We start from the raw sequence: 22,264 nt of genomic DNA on the forward strand, positions 1-22,264 counted from the left end.
TTGTGACATATAAACATAAGAAATTCAAGTGTCAGCATTCTTTGTTGTTGTTGGTTTTTTTGAACACAGCCACTCTCATTTTTTACATATTTTCTATGGTTGATTTCATGCTACAATAGCAGAGTTCAGAAGCTGCAATAGAGACCTTATGGCCTTATCTGACCCTTTACAGAAAGTCTGCCAACCCCTGATCTAGATATTTCTGTTTCTCTCTCTTCACCTACCAAGAGTCCTGCCTGGAACGGACTACTCCCGTTCATTCCTGCTGTCACCTCCATCAGGCTGTCAAGGTAGCATCTTCAAAAAACTTAAAAACATGATTCTCTCACAAATATAAAATTAACATGAGCCAAACATTTATTTAACTCACTGACGGAACCAGTAAGATGGTAAACCTGGTTCGAGGCGTCTTTAAGGAGCTAGGTATTTAGAAGCATAAAAATAAAAAGAATCAGAATTAGGTTGAATGTTAAATAAAGATAGTGCCCTACACAGCAATAAAACCGTAACTTGGGGGTCAGCTTTTCTATCAGTCAGAAATCTACAAGGTTGCAAGTAACTGCACAATGTTTGAGCTCTAATCATATAATAAACAGCAAAGTCAAATACAGGTACCCTCTCCTAGAGAATAATCCTTGGGGAGGCAGGTTAAACCATGTCCCAGTATGAACTGAAAGGCCATCCCTCCACTCCTTGCCTTAGTTTCACGTTTTGGGTAATTTCTAACAAGGCCTATCCTAATTTTTCCAGTCAATATCGACCTCTCCTCCTCTTACGCTCCCATTATTTTCGGACTTCTTTTACAGCACTCAATTATCTTGATTTGCGAATTTTATTTTCCCCAACAGGCAGTAGGCTCCTTGGAATCCCGGTATTGGAGAGCTGAGATTTAACCTTCCTCTTTCACGGGATTTGAGCGTAGGGTCCAGTGTCGTAGTTCCCAACACCCGCCTCGCCCGGCATCGACACGAAGTCCTTGATGCCGAATGAGAAGCCCCCAAGCACTCTTTCCAAAACGTCTCAGGGCACTTTCCTTACACCTCCTGGGTCCCAGGTGGCGGTGCATGGGCGTCCTTCTCCCTTGCTCCGCTGGTCAGCGGCCTCCTAGAGTGGGCAAGTACTCCTGATTCTCTTGGTTACCCTGTCCCAGTAGACCCTAACCCAGTACCTGCACCAAGCGCCAGTGCCACAGAGAAGGTGAAACATACGGGGGACCCCTCCCCAACCGATGTGCCCGGAGACACCGATCGAGCGGCCCAGCCCCCCCAGGCACATGACCCTCCTGTCTCACCTACTGCACTAATACCTCAGAGAAGAGGAAAATGCCCGCCCCAAGGGCAAACGTTCCCCCTCAGCCGAGGACCTCAACCTTCCGCTGGCCCTGGACACGGCCTCCAACCTTCAGAACAACGGCGAGGTGGACCCAGGCCCTGGATTCTGAAGTTGGCCCTTTTCCGCAACTATCACCTGCACCGCTTTTCGCATCTTTTTGCGGTGCACCGTTTCCTCAGTGGGCTGCTTTACTTCCTCTAGAGGAACCAGGCCCCCCTTTCCCAGCCTCCCGACTCCGCGGCTCTCCGCCTCAGCCGTCACCCGGGCGACCGCCCAAGGCGTGCGGCCAAGCGGTTAGGCGGCCAACGGTCTTCTGCCGCGAGGGGGGAGCGCGGGAGCAGAGGCGGGAACGCGTCGCGCCGGAGGGAGCGGACGAGAGGCGGGGCCAGCGCCGGGAAGGATCGCGAAGGAGCTGGGAGGCCCCGCCCTTTCCGTAGATATCTCTAGAAAGCCGCGCAGGAGCCCGAAAACAAAGAGTGCGCACGCGCGGCGGCCGGGCCCGGGCATTTTGCTGCGTCACCAGCCGCCGCCCGGCCTCACCACCCCTCGCTCGCACGCACGCACGTTCATTCTCCGTCCTCGCGCCCCTTTTCCTACACTTTCCTCCTCTCCCCGACCGGAGGAGCCGCTCTCTCCGCGCGGTGCATTCTGGGGACCCTGATCGAGCCCGCCGCCGTCGCCGTCGCCTCAGGGAACCGAGAAGAGGCCGCGACCGGGCAGGAGACGCCGGAGTCGCCAACGGAGAAGAGTCGACTGCCCAGCAGCTGCCGCCGAGAGGCCCGCCCACCCGTGCGCCCGTCCCCCTGCCCCGTTCACGATGTGAGTGCGCCACCCGGCCGAGGGAAGGTCGCCCCAGAGGGAGGCCGAGGCCGTGCTGGGGGCTGTCGGGAAGCCGCCTCCCCCTCCCCCGCTCCCGGCCCCCTCGGCGCTCTCCCCTCGGTGGTGGCGGTCGTTCTTGCCTGGGGGTGGGAGGTCCAGGATCCCTGTTCCGGTTACTGTTGGCGGGTGGAGGACATTTTTCCTCCAGACGGTCGCTTCCCCCGCGGGCAGTGCGCGTTGTCCCTGCTCTCCCTCACTAGTCTCAGGCCTCCCTCTCCCGCGAGCTCCGCGCCATGCGGGCGCCCTGGAGGCGTGGGCCCTCGTGGGTTGCCGCTCGGCGTCCTGGGCCGTGCGGTCCGGCCGCGCTGTGGCGCCGGGGCCAGGCCGCGGGCCAAGCGCACCTGTGGTGGGTGCTCCCAGAAGCTGGGGGTGCTCCTCGGGGGCGCGCGCGGCCTCCGCCGAGAGCGACAGGGACTGCTAGGCACCTGGAGGAGGCCGCGCCGGCGCCACCGCTTCCTTCCCGCTCGGGGGTCGTGATTTCTCGAGCGAGGGTCTTTCCAGGTCTTCCCCTAACTCCAGTCCCTTGAAGGGAGTGAAGGTTGCCAAAACCCAGCGGTGTCCCTGGCAGCGAGGAGCTACCGTGAGCAGGTGGCCGTGCACGTGTCGAGTGGAAGGATACTTGTGGACATTTTCTGTGTTCTGTGTGAAACTTCTGACGAGGTTTCCTTGTCCTATGCTAGTTTAAGGGTAAAATAGGTATGTGATTGCCTTCTTGCCGTCTTAAAGAGCTTACATTTGGTTACGTGGAGGTGACCGCAGATTGTTTAGCGATCTTAGTTTTATTGAGATAAAGGAAAACCTTGTTGATTTTAACCCAATACGAATCCTTAGCACTGCCACTTCCAGGCCTTACTTTCTTCTCAGGAAAGCTGCCGGTTTTATAGTTTTTTGGTGCTAACTGCTCTCTAAAAGTTACGTATGGAGAGCAATTGAAGGGGAACAGTTTTTGTTCCTATAACAAGTAATGCACTTTCAAGGATTGAATTAATAACATTAACGGTGAATATATTCGGCTAGAAATCTAAGTGGTGAAGTAAAGGATACGCTACAGCCAATTGATGACGGAGAACAAGCCTCGAGAAGGACGCGTTATTACTGTAAAGGGGTTATAGTAGAATTTTGGAAGGATTTTTCCCCCCAAAAGTGATACCTAGGTAGAAGATTTTAATTTATGTAAAACAGTTTTGATTTTCCCTTTGAAAGCTCTCCTCCAAATAATGCAGCAGGATTGTCGGTCTTAAAGTATCTGAGAAGAAAATGAAGCATTACCAACATTTGATAGATGAATGAAGCCAAACAAAATATCTTTTCACGAAGAAATAATGTTTAATTTGGTTTGAAATAGAAACACTTAAGGGAGGTCACATAAAACGTGAGGAACGTTAACTTATGTAGATAGATTAAAAGGTGAAAAGTGTGACTGAATATTCCAAAAAGCAGTCTGTAAGTAAAAGAATGTTACTTTCAAAATGAGTGTTTTGAAGACACCAGATAAATCTGATCCTCTTTAAAATATTCAATATATGCCATCTTGCAAATTTTTTAGGGGATTTTATTGAACTAATGAATGAATTTACAAGAATATTATGAGCCAGTTATTTGAACTGGGAAGAATTTTTAATCGGTCATATAGTCCTAGGAAGAATTTGGCTGATAGGGGTTCGTTTCGTTGATGTCTCCTATAAATATTTTTTTAGATGTGGACAAAGACATGCTGGATATTTTAAGGGTTTTAGGGTTTGTTTTTTCTCCTTCGAATGTTCTTTAGTAGTGATTTCCTAAGTAAATTTCTTTTAATCGTGTTTTTAGTTTTGTCTAGCAGCTTACGTAAAAGCTCAGCCTTTCGCCTACCTTGGACAAAGCTGGGATTTTAGGACCCCTCTTCCCTGTTTAAGACCTGCCTAAACTCTCTGCAGGGGTGCTCCTTTTTTTTTTTTTAAATTAAGCATTGTAGTTGGTTCTAAGTTGGACCTGCTAACAATGGATATAAAGTAAAATTTTTTATTTAGTTTTAAGGTAGTTGAAGTCATTCTTCTTGGTGTCCTGTACTTAAATTAATAAATTGCCCAGAAACGTATTGTGACTATTTCTAACATTGGTTAAAATCTTAATTACTTCGCCATCACTCAGCTTTGTAGGATTGAGACCCCAAAATAAAATCAGTGTTTGTGTCCAAAACAAATTGTAATAGTGAGCGTGTGGTATATGGTTAACTTCTAAAAGTTAGGGAAAAGTAACGGATGATGGTCTTTGTTCGGTGTTGATTTCCTAACCACTGTAACCTGGCAACTGGATTTTCTTTTTTTCTATGCCTGGTTAGACTTTAACTAGAAGGCAGTAGAAACTGGAAGTGGCAAATCACTGGAGTGCAGACCAGTATGCGTTGTTAATAAGATTCTCCTGTTTAATTGTATTTTGTCACTTTTGAAATCTTCTAGAAGCTATATCATTTTGTGATCTTAGGTGGTTAGTGATCGTCACTTCCCAGGAAACAATACCTTTGTAATATCAACTGTTTAGAATCAATCTAGCTCTTAAACGCTTAAGATCCTATTTTATCTGAGTTCTTAAACTAAGAATTGTTGCATCTAGTGTAGTTTGCTACAGAAATACAAAGTGTGTTGTAGTAAACTTTTTGTAATTTACTGTATGGAGTAGCAGTGATAGATTTTAAATTGAGCCTCATTTCCCCACTTCTCCAGAACACCTTTGAAGTTTTCATTTTCCAGGAAGATGCCAGTACTTTAAACCGGTAGTATACCGTCCTCCATGTTGTGTCCCAAAGTCAAATCAAATGTGCTGTTGTGGATTTTCTGTGCAATAGTTGATCTTCACATGTAGCCATAGTTTATTGCCAAAAAGTTAATGTTGGGGCCATTTCCGACTCGGCATGTTTAGTTATCTTTGTGTACTGAGAGGATCTAAGTTACAGACAGGAGTTTCTAAAATTTTTAGTATTATTAAGGTCTAGGATCTAGTTTTTCAACTATCAATTCACACAGCACCGACTAACATAAGAGGCTGTCTCAAATAGGATTGAAACCGAGGATTTCTGGCAGAAGTCTTATTTTTTCCATTTTACAAAAAGGGAGACTAGGGCCGGCCCGGTGGTGCAGCGGTTAAATTCGCACGTTCCGCTTCTCAGCTTCCCGGGGTTCTCCGGTTGGGATCCCGGGTGTGGACACGGCACCACTTGGCACGCCGTGCTGTGGTAGGCGTCCCACATATAAAGTAGAGGAAGATGGGCACGGATGTTAGCTCAGGGCCAGGCTTCCTCAGCAAAAATGAGGAGGACTGGCAGAAGTTAGCTCAGGGCTAATCGTCCTCAAGAAAAAAAAAAGACTAATTTCAAGTGGTGCTTTAATTTTCAAATAAATAACCGTGTCTCTGCAGTTCAGTTTTATTTATCTAAACTACTGCTTTTGTTAAAACCTGTGCTACTACTTTTTTTTTTAAGATTTTGTTTTTCTTTTTTCTCCCAAAGCCCCCTGGTACATAGTTGTGTACTTTTAGTTGTGGGTCCTTCTAGTTGTGGCATGTGGGATGCGGCCGCAGGATGGCTTGATGAGCATTGCCCTGTCTGTGCCCAGGATTCGAACTGGCAAAACCCTGGGCGGCTGAAGCAGAGCGGGAGAACTTAACCACTCAGCCATGGGGCTGGCCCCTAGCTACTTCTTGACACATAGTAACAAAGCCCTGAGGCTCTGAAATTTGCTTGTAATGGAGGCAATGAGAGATTGACCTTGTTTGAGTTTTGTATGTATGAAGAAAAATTATTTTGTCTGCTTTGGGGATGTTAAAAGGATGTATGCACAAAAGTTGAAAAGTGGGAAGGTCATAGAGTTGCTTGAAAGAAAGGCACTAAGTTTTAGGGGAGGAATAGTATCTTTGAAAACAGCTTTCACCTTTATGTATTAGAGTGCAAATTACCAAGTAAAGGAACTAGCACAGAGGTTCATGAAAGTTCTTGGTTCACTCCCTTGGTGTCTTAGTAGTTTTTTGTTTGTTTTAATGGTGCTGCTAGGCCAAAAGGAGTAAGCTAACAGTTCCATTTATTAGTTGGGTCCCAACAACTTAAGTATTTTGTCTTAATGGCCCCAGTGCTCTTGGTAAAACTAGAACACGTAAATTGAAAGAAAAACATAGTTTCTTGTATGACCATAATTACTATTGGAAAGTGTGCCTTTTGGGCACTGTGTAACTTCTTCCACCTTGAAATCAGATTGGATGCTTTGAGTTAAATTCCTGTTCCCCATTGATTTTTTTTGTGGGTGCCTTTTTTTTTTTAATCATAGAAACCACCAAAATCCAGCTTTGCAAAAAATGAAACTTAATGGAGAGGGATGTAGTGCAATCTGCTGTTGAAACTGAACCACTTGGTGTCGTGACTGAGATTGAGTATCACTGAATTCCTCTCAAATTTAAAATATCCTGTGGCAGCCCTGTATAGTACCCTGAGGGACCTTGGCACATAATTTGGAAACCACAGGACTAGCAGGTCTATTCAGATCACCTTTCCAGAAAGTTTACGTAGTAGTACAGCTGACATACAGAAGATCTGGAAATAGGAGAAGTGTATCTTGGGGTTTCTTTGAACAAAATATTCGTATGAGAGAGTTTGGTTTTAGACAATTCTAGGCAGGGCTTTTGTTAATACTTAAGGAAAAATTGGTCACTCTGTGAACCTGGAACTACTTTTTCTTTTTCCATAGCAGAATTTTCATGTTTCCATATCATTTCTGACTTAGTACAAATAGATTTTACCAGTTTCTTGGTCCTCTTTTGCAAATGATAGACCAGTTGACAAACTTAGTTTTAAAAAATCAGTAATTCTGAACTTTATAACATCTTTTTTTTTACTGCTGACTTTTTTTTCTTGGTTTTGATGAGTTTTATTTTTCTTCTATAACCTTTCTTGATATTTAAAGATATTCTGGGATGTATAAAAGATTAGTGAATCTAGTCTTTAAGAAGCTTTCCACAGGGCTGGACTTGTGGCATAGGTGTTAAGTTTGCACATTCTGCTTTGGCAGCCTGGGGTTCGCCGGTTCGGATCCTGGGTGTGGACCTATGCACTGCTTGTCAAGCCATGCTGTGGCAGGCATCCCACGTAAAAATAAAAAGTAGAGGAGATGTTAGCTCAGGGCTAATCTTCCTCCAAAAAAAAAAAAAAAAAGCTTTCCGCTTTACTGGAAATGTTTAGTTTATTCCTACATCTACAAGCTCTAGGAAAAAGCTGGTCTTCAGATTCCTGTTTTATCTTAGAATTCGAAGTGATCTTTTACTTTAGACAAACATCATGCTCCATTAAGAATAAACTTGTAAGAGGGCTATCATTAGTTACTTTTGAATAAGGTATGTGAGATTGTGTACTATTAGAGAATATCTTAATACTTTGCATTATCTTACAACCTTAAAAATATAGGTAAGTTACTTCTCAAAGTACTAACAACCAAAGAATGTTATAATATATCACTTACTTATACATTAAGAAAAATAAACAATGTCTAGTAATGGACCTGATCCCTTTACCTCCATATTTCTTAGATGATATTTGGACTAAATTTCATCTAACTTGAATGTAAGCTTCTTAAGGGTGGGTATTTTTGTCTGTTTTGTTGACTGTCTGTACCTCCAGAACAATTTCTGGTACCGTGTGCAATAAATGTTTGTTTCTTGTATCACATTCAAACTCTAAATGTATTTTAGCTATGAGACTTGGCTACATGAGGTGCTTGACTGAGGGTTAGGACTAACTGTCCACTGACAGACGAGCCCTATGGGTCTGTGCCCAGGAACCAAACCCAGCCACCAAAGCACAGCATGCCAAACTTAATCACTAGGCCACTGGGGCTGGCTCAGACCTCAAGATGTTTTATATTTGCTGTCTGATCGTCTGGAGTATGTGCTTGTAAAGAAAAAAAATTATTTTTTTGGAGAGGAAGATTGGCCCTGAGCTAACATCTGTGCCAGTCTTCCTCTGTTTTGCACATGGGACGCTGTCACAGCATGGCTTGATGAGCAGTGCATACATCCATGCCCAGGATGCAAACCTCGAACCGTGGGCCACCGAAGTGGAGCATGCGAACTTAACCACTGGGCCACCAGGTCGGCCTGTATAAAAACTTCTGAATATTGGAAATTCTGAGAGAAAAAGAAAATAAAGATGTTGGACCTTGACCATAGTGTTGGTTAGAGACAAGTCATACACTGTAGAATTCTATTGTATATGGATTTTTTTTTCCTCAAGATTTTCAAAGTTCTAAAGGGATGATAGCTGCAGTTAATGTTTTTTTTTAACTGTGCAGTTACAGAATAAACTAAACTCTTTTCTGTTGCCTCCAGGGACGTCTGTGACCTAGCCCTAAACTTGGTTTTTGAACTTTAACTTTATTAATTTACCCCGAATTATGTATAATATGCTTGTCCTACCAGTTCATAAAAGACTTGAGGCGTTTTGTTTTTTATAATTCAGTATGCCTTACACATGGTAAACAAACAAAAGAATTATGATAACTGGGAAATTCGCCTTAGCAATTTTTTTCCATTTAGCTTTACTAGTTGTCTTAGTCTGTATGGGCTGCTGCAACAAAATACCACAGACCAGGTAGTTTATAAACAGAAGAAATTGATTTCTTACCGTTTTGGAGGCTGGAAGTCGGAGATCGAGGCACCAGCATGGTTACTTTCTGGTGAAGGGCCCACTTCCTGGTTCATAGCTTCTTGCTGTGTCCTGACAACAGTAGAAAGGGCTAGGGATCTTTCTGGAGCCTCTTTTTATAAGGCACTTATTTCGTTCTTGAAGACTCTACATCATCACCTAAGCACCTCCCAAAGGTCCCACCTTCTAATACCATCACATTGAGCATTAGGATTTCAATATACAAATTTTGGGGGGATGTGTTCAGACCATTGCATTAGTGCATCCATTTTTTAAAGTGAGGGGTGCTTATAATTTTCTGCAAATTATGATTAAAACCCACCGGATTCTACCATATTAACAGTTGTTTTGGGGAAGAAATATGGTTTCCACTCTGTCCTTTCAAGACAAACTAAAAAATTTTAGTCAAAACTATAGAGGAGAATTTTAGGTTATGCAAAATTTAATTGCTTGAATTGACATAGCCCTAATGTTAAGTCTGGAAGAGCTTGGCACAAAAGTTTAGAACTGTGCTGTGGGGGTTGTTGGTATTGTTTTGTTTTAAGTAGTGGATTATTTACATAATATGTGCAGAGGTGAAAAACGTTTTTGCAGCTATAGGTATGTTACTGTCCCATATTCTTGTTTTTGTAACTTTAAAAATATGAAAACCATTTTTGGCTCCTGGCTTAACCCTTGATTTAGGTCATTTAATTTTGTTTTTATTATCTGGAAAATGATTCTATTAGTTTGCTAGGGCTGACATAACAAAGTACCAGAGACTGGGTGGCTTAAACAGTAGAAATTTATTTCCTCAGTTCTGGAACGTGTTAAGTCCAAGATCAAGGTGTCAGCAGGGTTGATTCCCACCCCACCCCGCCCCCCAGGCCTCTTTCCTTGGCTTGCAGATAACCATTCTCTCTTGTGTCTTCACAAGGTCTTCCCTTTGTAACTGTGTCCTAATCTGTTTAAGGACACCAGGTATATTTGGATTGTGGCCCACCCTAAGACTCATTTTAGCTCAGTCACCTTTTTTTTTTTATTTAAGATCCTCTGCAAATATAGTCAACTTTCTCAGGTACTGGGTATTTAGAACTTTAACATAGAAATTTGAGGGCGACACAGTTGACTCCATAACAATGATATAACTCTAGATTATAATGTGAATTTGAGGAAAGAAAAAAGATTCTCTTCTGGTTCCAATGTCCTTAGTAGGAACAGAAACTGATTTAGCTTAGTTTTATTATGTATTTTTTCAAACATGAAAGGTAGACCACTACAGTGAATGCTCACGTACCCATTCAGCTTCAGTCAGTATCAGCACAGGGTTGTTCTTACCTACACCCTCCCCTTCGCCCCAATGGATTTTTTTTTTAAGTTAATTAAAAGTTGTTCTTTAAGGAACATCTACCGTCTGGAAACCTATGGCAATAAGTAAATGCTTTTTATTAAAGCAACAGTTTCCAAGATTTTAGAATAAATGACAATTGGACAATCATAGCCAGGTTTTGTGAGCTGTGCAGTCTTTGTTTTGTTTTCTTTTTTTTTTTTTAAAGGAAGACTGGCCCTGAGCTAACATCCATGCCCATCTTCCTCTATTTTATAAGTGGGACGCCAGCCACAGCATGGCTTTTGCCAAGCAGTGCCATGTCCGCACCCGGGATCCGAACCAGTGAACCCCGGGCCGCCAAGAAGCGGAACGTGTGCACTTAACTGCTGCGCTACCAGGCCGGCCCAGTCTTTGTTTTCTTAATTCAATGGGAAAAATTTATTTTCTTGCTTTTTTAAACTTTTAAATAACAATTTCACAATTAGACTAGCTCCAAAGAAAGAAAGCATTTCATGCCAAAGTCATTTAATATTATTTTTTTTTAAATATTATGAATATAATAAATCCTCATCTACCCATCATCCACATTCAGCACTTTTCAGGCCTTTGCCACATTGCTTTATCTATTCCTTGTTCTTTCTTGAGGCATTTTAAAGTAGACTGGATAAGGGCCAGCCCAGTGGCTTAGTGGTTAAGTTCAAGCACTCTGCTTTGGCTGCCCAGGGTTCAAGGGTTCAGACCCCAGGTGTAGACCTACACACTGCTCATCAAGCCATGCCGTGGAGGCATCCCACATACAAAATAGAGGAAGATCTGCATGGATGTTAGCTCAGGGATAATCTTCCTCACAAATAAATAACACACACACACACACACACACGTGTATATATATATATATACTAAACTCAGTATACTTCAGTTTTCGTCTTGAATGGACATTTTTTCATCAAAACAATGCCTTTCACATTTGACAAAACTAACAATTTCCATATCGTGTAATACACTGTCTGTATCCAGATTTCCACGGTTTCAGTAATCTTTTTTTTCCCCCTCCCCAAAGCCTCAGTGTATAGTTGTATGTCATAGTTGTAAGTCATTCTAGTTCCTCTATATGGGATGCCACCACAGCGTGGCTTGATGGGTGGTGTGTAGGTCCGTGCCCGGGATCCGAACCGCCAAACCCTAGGCCACTGGAGCGGAATGCAGGAACTTAACCACTGAGCCACAGGGCCAGCCCACGCACAGTTTCAGAATCTTTATATTTAGTTTTTTGAGTTGAGAAGCAGATTAGGTTCATAAATTGCATTTGTTTGATAAGTCTTTTTATTCCTTCAGGAAGATTAGCCCTGAGCTAACTTCTGTCAGTCCTCCTCTTTTTGCTGAGGAAGGCTGACCCTGAGCTAACATCCATGCCCATCTTCCCCTGCTTTATATGTGGGATGCCTACCACAGCATGGCTTGCCAAGCGGTGCCATGTCCGCACCTGGGATCCAAACCAGCGAACCCTGGGCCGCCGAAGCAGAACATGTGCACTTAACCACAGCGCCACCGGGCCAGCCCCTTGATAAGTCTTTTTTAATCTAGGGCAGTTTCCCCCCTTTATGCCATTGATTTTAAGAAATGGTATTCTGCATTTATCACTTTCTCAGGGTATCATTTAACTTCTTCCTTTTCCTCATATTTCCTGTAGACTGGAATTAAGTTTACTGTGGAATATATCATGTTGCATCAAATTGGGAGGTATATGTCTGATTGTCTCGATTTTAGTGATACTAAGATTGTAAGTTCTTTATCAGCTGTTCATTTAATTGTTAGTGGGTTCACCACTGATGGTCACTGCCAAGTCAGTTTAAGGGTTGCAAAATGTCAATTTTTCCCCCATGTTCTATTCCACACCAAAGCTTGAATTCTGTAAAGAAGTCTCCTTCATGAACTGGTCCTATTTAGTTATAAATAAAGGGTCATAAAGGAAAAGAAGGAAAAATGCCCAATTTTTTCTCTTTCATTGCCAATTTGTAAAGAATTGGAGCTGTAGCATCTTCTCGTGATCCAGAATTGTGGGTAGTTTTTCTTTAAATTCTTTTAATCAATACAAAGAGTTTTTATATTCAATATTTTGGAATCAATTTGCAGTCATTCTTTATGATGATCAAGTTGTCCTTGGCCAAGGGGAGCGATCCTAATTGTTGCCTCCTGTTTTGGCTGACCTCATTCTCTTTAATAGCTTCACTTGCACAACAAGATGTCCCAATCTAATTTATATTTCCCACCTCAGGCCTGAGGTCAGCCATTTCTCTGTAGAAATTCTGGTTCATTTTAGTTGGAAATAGTATTTTGGCACTGGGGTGTTCATTGCCCCACATGGTAATCATTATTACTTTTAAAAAGTAGGGCTTATCTGGTCACTTGAATTTGAAAATCTGTGAACCTAGTCATTTAAAGTCTTAATTATCTATTAAGTTACCAAATATTTTCAGTTAAAGGCAGAACATGTTACCACGTATTGAGAGTACTGTTTTGGCAAGAAAATGAGCTAGAAATAATGTGTTCTGTTGTGACCTATTTATAAAACTCCTAAATTGTTTATTAGCTGTATTGACATTCTTATATTAGAAGTTGTGATTTCTCAGTCCACAGAAGTTTGGTTAGATGTCTTTTTCAGAGGCATTTAAAAATCCTGTTGTCTTTCTGTTCTTTTTTTAAATCTGCCAGTAGATGTGTAAAGAAATGGGTTTACGCTTGCTGATTTGCTGGTATTTAGACTTTAGAAATTGCCATTTATAATTTGTAGCCTACTTTGGATCTGATATCAATGTTCCAGAGTGGAGCATGACTAGTAAAGTTGAACAGTTGTGTGAAAATGTTGAGCAGTTGGCTACAACTTTTTATTTATAGAAGGGACTTTAAACTGCTACTCCTTAAGGTTGGGGATTTCAGAGCTTGGAAACAATTCCTTGCACTTGAGTCGATTCGTGAGTAGTGTTTGAACATATAACTAATATTTTTTTACTTTTATTTTGAAATCTTAGGGTCATAGAAAAGTTGCAAAAAAATACAAAGAATTCCTGTATAGACAGGAACTTTAATTTTTAGGTTATTAAAGCAGCACAGGCTTATTTAAAAAAAATAATTGAAACAGTTGAAAGATGTAGTTCTATTTCCTTTCCCTGGTCATCTTTCTGGCTCGTTCTTTAGCTGTTAATTAATATGTGTGTGTGTGTGTGTGTGTGTGTGTGTGTGAGAATTCTTCTAGGAATTGTTGTGCATATGCAAATACTTGTCTAACTTGTCTAAGGATTACAAAGAAAATTTTTCAAGTATTTACCATATATGATCTTTATCACCTATTAACCATGTTTGACTGTATTTGCTTCTAGCAGTCTTTTAGCCATGTTCTAAAACTTAATGGATGGGTAGAGCTTTACTGACACTATGAAGATGACTGGGCTATATTGGCAGGGAACGGGAGCAGATGAATAATAAGGAAAGAGCAAATACTGCAGGATGCTTCTGGTATAGTATATATTGGATACATGTATAGATAGGGTAAAAGATGAGGCTGTAAAGAAGTTTAATTCTGGGGCCGGTCCGGTGGCATGGCAGTTAAGTTCGCACGTTCTGCGCTTCTCACAGGCCCGGAGTTTGCCGGTTCAGATCCCGGGTGCGGACATGGCACCGCTTGGCAAAAGCCATGCTGTGGTAGGCGTCCCATATTTAAAGTAGAGGAAGATGGGCATGGATGTTAGCTCAGGGCCAGGCTTCCTCAGCAAAAAGAGGAAGATTGGCAGCAGTTAGCTCAGGGCTAATCTTCCTCCAACAAAAAAAAAGGAAGAAGTTTAATTCTTTATCTAATGTCATTAGTTAGAATCATAGAATTTTGTTAGGATTTGGTTGCGCAGAAAACAAAAAGGTTGCTTTTTATATAGTCAGAAATAAGCTGCAGATGAGACTTTTTTGAGGACAAATACTGTCATTTCTCGTACTTTTTAATTCTCCCCCCACCCCCCGTTTCTAGCATTGTAAGTAGAAATGTTGAATACTGTATTTCGGTTGACAGTGGATTACTTCTGTCTGATTTTTTTAAGTCTGTCAAGTTAAATTTTAGGAGCAGGACTCTAAAGGAGTAGCGCATAAATTTTGGCAGGGCTACCTAAAGGGCTAACTCTATTGAGTATTGTTTTTGTTTTTTAAATCTTTCCTATTTTGAAATGAGTATCATTGTGTTTTAATTTTGAATGCAGCTGTTGGAGTAAAAATGTAGTTTCTGTTTCGAACTGCCTCAAGATAATCAATGGTCTAGTGGAGTAGAGAAATATATTACTTATGTGCTAGACTTTGGAGGTTATGTAAATATTCACTTAATGAATTCCAGCTTAACTTTGTCTAATTTTATCTCTTTGTAGGCAGCCTGCTTCTGCAAAGTGGTATGATCGAAGGGACTATGTCTTCATTGAATTTTGTGTTGAAGACAGTAAAGACGTTAATGTAAATTTTGAAAAATCCAAACTTACATTCAGGTAAATTACCATTTTACATCATGGGGTAAAAAGCTTGTTTCAGACAGCAGTAGCTTTGGTTTGCTTGTTTTGTGTTTTCACTGAAGTTATTACTAATCTTTACCTCTTTGAAGAGGCTCATTCCTTTTTTTCCTTTTTTTTTAATACAGTTGTCTTGGAGGAAGTGATAATTTTAAACATTTAAATGAAATTGATCTTTTTCACAGTATTGATCCAAATGTAAGTAGTCTTGATGCTTTAATCCCTGTTTAAATCATGAGGAAATGGGCATGCTCTTAAATACTCTTTAGCAATAGGCACTAATTCTGTTTTTCTTAACAGTTCAGAGGCTAACTAGGCATATTTTGCAATATTTTCCTCCTCCTAACTACTTTTCCAAGTCTGTTTTTGTTCTTGTTATCACTGTTTGGACTGAGGGCAGTACTCTTGAGGCTTGTCTTACCTAAGTATGGAATTGTTAAACTGTTCTACTATTGCATTGTGTTTAGTTAATTTTTTTTGAAGGTTTTATTCACCTTGTGCAGGGAGGAAGAATGGTGTTTTTTTCTTTCTTTCTTCTTTTTTTTGCAATTGAATAGCTTATGGAATTTTTAGTCTAGGGGATTTTGTTTGAGTTTAGAGAAAGTGTAGGCAGAGAATGGAGCGGTGAGAAATGATAAGCTACTTTCTAACCCATAGTGATACTGGAGAGGTTAAATAGTGAAGTGGTGCTTTGTTTTCGTTTTTAGGATTCCAAGCATAAAAGAACGGACAGATCAATTTTATGTTGTTTACGAAAAGGAGAATCTGGCCAGTCATGGCCAAGGTTAACAAAAGAAAGGGCAAAGGTAGGTTTCTTACTTTTTTTGAAAGTTTAATATTTTTATTTTAAGTAATAAAAGATATATTTGGTATGAGGAATATGGTATTTTTGTTTATAGCGTAGTAGTATTAAAGCCTTGGTGTTGTGTATGTTTTTCTTTACTTTGAGATTTATTAGTTTTAACTTAAAACCAAGTGTGGTCAGAGTAAGATCAGTCGTTTGTTGATGCAGAATCTTTTGCATTCAAGAGGCAGACTTTGCTTTAGAAGCCTTCATAAATTACTCAGGTATCACATGGGAGTATATTTCAGTGCTTACCCCCCCAAAAAATAAGTTACTCAAATAATCTGAGAATAGTTCCTACCAGTGAATTTTGGTTGTTTTTAAAAAGTAGGTTTGTTTAACAGCTGTGAAAGAAGCTTCATGAAACTGTATTTACCATTGTTGCATTTGACTTCACTCTCATTTTCCAGTCTACTTTTTTTGTGCTAATTCCATGCTTCACTAGTGAGTATGAGCCCGCAGTTCAAGAAATGTAGTTCTGAGTTACATGCCAGTGAGTGCAAGTTAACCTAATCACAGGGTGATGTTTGTGTTGGTCTATAGCTTAATTGGCTTAGTGTGGACTTCAATAATTGGAAAGACTGGGAAGATGATTCAGATGAAGACATGTCTAATTTTGATCGTTTCTCTGAGGTAAGTTCTTTTAAATGTATTCTTCCACCTTTCTCCCAATACATTTCTATGTAGTCAATTTAATTTGGTTTTAAAGCACCTAGTGTTATTTGATACATGCATTATTTTACTTTCAAAGCCATTCTGCAGTAAAAACCAAGTAAGATTGTAACATTGGTTACTTAATCCTGACGTTTAACATTCCTTTATGATTTTTTAAAATAGTAGTGTTAAGTTCTAAAGTTGGTGTATAAAGACCAAAAATCAGCCATACAGTCAATGCAACACAGCTAGTTTTTATTCCAGCTTAAGAACATTTTTTTTAGGAGCATGAATACAGCAATTGGCTTGCATTTTAGAGTCATGTGATAGGAAAATAAACCTTTAAAGACATTAATCATGGTGAAATGTGCATGAGTAGTAGTATGTAGGGATGTTTTAGTTTGCAAAATCAAGGAAAGGGTTTAAATAAGCCTATTTTTCCAAGATGTCACCCAAATACATATTACCATGGCCAAAGGCAAAAAATCATTGATCTCCCTTTAGGTGGAATAGACCTTATCAAATGTACTGCAGTAAAGCTGACCAGAAAAGAGAACATTAGGTTGTAAGTTGAAGGTATTCCCATGAAATCTGTTTCTCATTGCAATTTGAAATTTTAATTGACTGGACTTGGTTTATATTTCTTCTTCGAAAACTAAGAGATCAAGGAGTAAGTTTCCGGCTTCTTGTATACAACTGCTTATTTAACATCTCTCTTTACATGGCTCTGGCATCTTGATTTCAAAAGAGAGAAGGGAGGATAATGGTATTCATGTGATTCTCCTCAACTATGCTATTCCTTACCTGTAGTAATTGAGCCCCTATTTACTCAGCTGTATGATTCACAACTTCTTAACATTGTTCTCTTTCACTCTGTCTCTATCCAGTAGAACATTAACTGCTATCTTTGTTGCTCTGTGTTTTGTTGTGCTTATTGTTTGTTTGTTTGTTTTGAGGAAGAGCAGCCGTAAACTAACATCTGCTGCCAATCCTCCTCTTTTTGCTGAGGAAGGCTGGCATTGAGCTAACGTCCATGCCCATCTTCGTCTGCTTTATATGTGGGATGCCTACCATAGCATGGCTTGCCAAGTGGTGCCATGTCCGCGCCTGGCATCTAAACCGGTGAACCCTGGGCCACCAAAGTGGAACGTGCTCACTTAACCGTTGCGCCACTGGGCTGGCCCTGTTTTTCTGTTTGTTTGGGTTTTTTTACCTCCTAAATAGTTCTTGAATATATTCAATTCTCTATTACCATTGTATCCTGAGCTGCTAGCATTGTGCTTGGCACATTTTTTGAGCATTTTTCCTGCTCAAAGAAATTTAATGGAAGTGTTCAACAGCATCTTGAGATGCAGGGAAATGCTTTGTTACTCATATTATTCAAGACTAGATTGCCCAGGGGCTGGCCCCGTGGCCAGGTGTTAAGTTCACGTGCTCTGCTGTGGTGGCCCAGGGTTTCGCCAGTTCATATCCTGGTGCGGAGATGGCACGGCTCATCGGGCTATGTTGAGGTGGCAACCCACATGCCACAACTAGAAGGACCCACAACTAAAATATACAACTATGTACTGGGGTGATTTGGAGAGAAAAAGCAATAAAAAAAAAAAGAAAGAAAAAAAAGATTGGTAACAGTTGTTAGCTCAGGTGCCAAAGAAAAAAAAAAGACTAGATTGCCCAGAATTTTTATACGGAGAGATTTGACTAGGTATCTTTGTAAGGCCCCTTCTAACTCTAAAGTTCAAGTAAACGTCTATCTTTGAAGACTTTGATTTTTGTTTATGAAATTTTGCATGGTTATGTACATATTTTAAGTTTTAAAAAATTTAACTGTTATAGAAAAGTTGTTAACTTGGGGAGATAAGTCCTTCCCCATCTGATAATAGTTCAGTCTTTGGTTATTTGTACCTGTTTAAAGAATACACTACTATATGATCAAACAATAAAGATGGGAAATGAGTTACTTCATGTAAGTACGCTTTGTTGTTAGTCCCAGTTCACTGTAAGCTTATAAGAGTGTTTACATATATGAGGGTATTTTCCACACTGTGTACCTTTTTTTTTTTTCTTTTTCTCCCCAAAGCCCCCCAGTACATATTTGTGGGTCCTTCCAGTTGTGGCATGTGAGACACTGCCTCAGCATGGCCTGACGAGCGGTGCCATGTCCGCACCCAGGATTCAAACTGGCGAAACCCTGGGCCGCTGCAGCAGAGCACGTGAACTTAACCACTCGGCCACGGGGCCAGCCCCTATGTACCTTTTCTTTTAAGAATTAATGTTTCTTTTTTTTTTTTTTTTAAATTTTTATTTATTTATTGAGGAAAATTGGCCCTGAAGTAACATCTGCTGCCATCCTCCTCCTTTTGCTGAGGAAGACTGGCCCTGAGCTAACATCCGTGCCCATCTTCCTCTGCTTTGTATGTGGGATGCCTACCACAGCATGGCTTGCCAAGCGGTGCCATGTCTGCATCCGGGATCTGAACCGGTGAACCCTGGGCTGCCGAGAAGTGGAATGTGTGCACTCAACCGCTGCACCACGGGGCTGGCCCCAAGATTTTATTTATTTATTTAATTTCCTTCTTCTCCCCAAAGCCCCCCAGTACATAGTTGTATATTTTAGTTGTGGGTCTTTCTAGTTGTAGCGTGTGGGACGCTGCCTCAGCCTGGCTTGATGATTGATGCTTTGTCTGCGCCCAGAATCCAAACCAGTGAAATCCTGGGCTGCCAAAGCTTAGCACTTGAACTTAACCACTCGGCCACAGGGCCAGCCCCTTCTGTTTTTGTTTTTGAGGAAGACTGGCCCTGAGCTAATGTCTGTGCCCATCTTCCTCTACATTATATGTGGGACGCCTACCACAGCATGACTTAATAAGCAGTGCGCAGGTCCTTGCCCAGGATCCGAATATGTGAACCCCAGGTTGCCCAAGCGGAGCACATGAACTAACCGGTTCCTGCCCCCAGGCCAGCCCCTGTTTTCTGTTTTTAGTTACTGCTGTTTAGCCTTTGATTCAATATTCAGGCCTTTTATACAAATCATCCCGAAGAACTTTGTTTTAAATCACTTACTGGTTCTTCAAAATATTTAAAACTCTAGTGAGACTGCTTAAAAGACATGCCTCTTAGCTTAAAATACAAAACTACAACTACAGATAAATCTCATTCTTTTCCTTAGCCACCAGAGGTAACTCCTATTCAGGATTTGGGTGATTAATTTCTACATGATATATAGACACTTTACTGGATGAATTTTAATAACTTCATTTTTCTTTGATGAGAACTTAGTCTTATCTTCCCTACAAGTTTTCAGGATTTTATGTCGTTACCTATAATCTACCTTTTCCAGAAAGGAAGGTACTTAAAACATTTGTTTTGCTTTTTTCATTGGTGGAAATTTATGACAGGTTTAAGGTTTATTCTGGAGCGTGCAACCTAATAATTAGGGCTTAATTTAACATCATTTTTAAAACTAATTTTTACACTTCAAATAGATGATGAACAACATGGGTGGTGATGAGGATGTAGATTTACCAGAAGTAGATGGAGCAGATGATGTAAGTCTACAAATTCTTTTCTCTGTTTACTTAAATAGTAAGAAACAATGTATTTACAGGTTGTTTTCTATAGATTCAAGATTGCTTTTTTTTTTTTTGCCACTTATTGTTGGTTTTTTTCCTAAAAAATACAAAGAAAAGGAATTTCTTAAATGTGCCCATTTTTTTAGGGACAGGTACCTATTAGGAAATTGGTGTCCCACGGATTATTCTTAAAGGGACCAGATTTCAAGAGTCATTGCATAGAGGCATCACACACATTATTCAGTCAAGAGTTCATTTGGAGATTATTTTGACAAAGTTAAACAGGTTTTTACAGCAGGATTGGCCAGAGACTATAGTAAACAGATGGACATTGTGAAATCTATAGGAGTAGGATATACTGGACCACTCTTCTCAACATTCCCCCCTCTGGCATCCTGTTAACATCTTTAAGAAAGTTTTCAATACAAGTTGGAAGATACTTTTTGACAGTTCAACAGCCAGGATTAGAGTTCATTGTCTTCTGTCAGCCCAGTGGTCTTAATATTGAGCCATTTTTCTCTTCCATTGAATGCCAAGAAAAGAGAAACCATTTTATACAAGATTCAGTCTGGTTGGATAGGAAGGGATTTAAAGGGTGGGCTCAGTTCCCACCAGAAGGCACACATCGTACAGGAAGATAGATCCTCAGCTGTACATCAGTTCATCATATGTAAACGTGTTCTTAAGTCCATTGATTAAATTCATAGACTTGATATAACTACATATCTTTGCTACCTTAGTCAAAAGTATAGTGCTTCAGCTTTTTTAGACAAACTATTCAGTTAGCAGAGGAATATTTGATCAACTTCGTAACATTTTTTATTTCCCCTTTGCAGGATTCACAAGACAGTGATGACGAAAGTAAGTGTCTTTGTAAAAAGTATGTTTGCACAGTGATGTTTCACATCATAGACCAAACTCTCAAAGTAGAGAAGTTAATTTCTTTACAGTTCTTGGAAGAAAAATGATTATTTCTTTATGGTCTCTAATAAATAACCAAAACAGAAATTTGAATGATTCGAGATTGAAATTCAAAAAAAAGACAACCTATTAATTTGCTAGAAACTGTTTAACTCTATTGTTGACTGCTTTTCCTGTAAAACTTTGAAGTTTTGGTAGATTATTCCCTTATACTTGATACTAATGTTTTTAATACCCTTTCAGAAATGCCAGATCTGGAGTAAGGAATGTTACCGTCACCGGATTTTGAAAAAGAAAAATAACTTCTCTGCAAGATTTCATAATTGAGAGAATTCCTGAGTTGATAGCTCTAAAGGCAGATGCTGTATTTGCCTCCTTTAACCCATTTTTCAACCTGTTTGTTTTTTTAAAGGCTTCAGTAAGGGTTGATATGTACCATTGTATGGGGCACTTTTAAGTCAGCTAAGGCAATAACCTTATGCATGAACATTTCCCAGACTTTCATGATGCTGTTGAGGTCCTAGGCAATTGATACAGCAGTTGTGATAAATAAAAACATTTCACCTAAGTCTCCTTTACTTCATAACATAGATACTGACATGATAGGAAGCTCTCGGCTTAGGGAAGGATAACTAAATTTTAGATTTTAGAACATGGACTCAAAGTGGCTGAAACAAATTGGTTGATACTTTAAACTGGTAACCTATTGTTCCTCTGGTATATCCTTAAGGATTGTTCCACTAAAGTTTTATTTTTCAAAAAATTTACTTCACATTATTGTATGTAAGTGATCACTTGTCAGTGTTCCAGATGTATCTTAGCTAAAATTAGTGAATGCCCTAACTTAGATGGTTTTTGAAGCCTGTACATTTGGTATTGTTTGACCCTTAAACTTTTACATCTCTTAGTGTGGAGGACAAAGAAAGGCTGTATATTGTTGCTTGAAGAGTCTGTACATTTAGACCAAATTTGTATTTGCACTGTCAGTATGGCAAGTGAGGGAAAAAAATGTTAATACACTATTGGATTTTTTATTTCTTTCTTTGATTCAGCTTGTACTGCGGCTGAAAACCTCAATTTATGTTCATGACAGTGGGGATTTTTTTTTAAATGTCTACATTCTTTCTAATAAACTGTTGGAAGACTTTTTGGCTGTCCTTTTAAGTGTCTGGTTTACTGTAATTTCATGTATTACCATTTACTGGAATGGAGTTTTTATTTTTACTTGAGGAAGAGTTTGGGAATATTCCTCTGTTTGAAAAAAAGAGGCTTGCTGTAATGTTACAGGAAACCTTTTAAAAGTGGATCTGTAATACAGAATTGTAGATGCACTTTGCAGCAGTTGGAAAAGAAAGTGTTGTGATTTGATTGAAATAAAACTAAATGTGTTGTCCTCCTCTAAATCTTTGAGCTTCTGCATTTTGGCAGTTTTTATTCCTTCCAATTTACAGGTATTTGTCTTAGCATAAAAATGCTTGCTATTTCAGTACTTCTTTATGTCAGACATTAAGGACCTGTGTTAACAGGCAGTCTTACGTGTGAGGGATACAAAGA

General features: G+C 40.2%; 1 protein-coding gene across 1 annotated transcript; it reads left to right on the forward strand.

Moving 5' to 3' along the window:
* The first annotated feature begins 1,795 nt into the window (after nt 1-1,795).
* Nucleotides 1,796-21,857, forward strand: PTGES3 (prostaglandin E synthase 3). The gene is made up of 8 exons (XM_046673526.1): nt 1,796-2,151; nt 14,585-14,698; nt 14,848-14,917; nt 15,427-15,525; nt 16,107-16,196; nt 19,703-19,765; nt 20,626-20,650; nt 20,954-21,857. Coding segments are annotated over exons 1-8 (483 nt in total). The 5' UTR covers nt 1,796-2,149; the 3' UTR covers nt 20,974-21,857.
* The last annotated feature ends 407 nt before the right edge of the window (nt 21,858-22,264 follow it).

The sequence above is a fragment of the Equus quagga genome, chromosome 1 (genome assembly GCF_021613505.1).
Source record: "Equus quagga isolate Etosha38 chromosome 1, UCLA_HA_Equagga_1.0, whole genome shotgun sequence".
In the NCBI taxonomy this organism is placed as follows: Eukaryota; Metazoa; Chordata; class Mammalia; order Perissodactyla; family Equidae; genus Equus; species Equus quagga.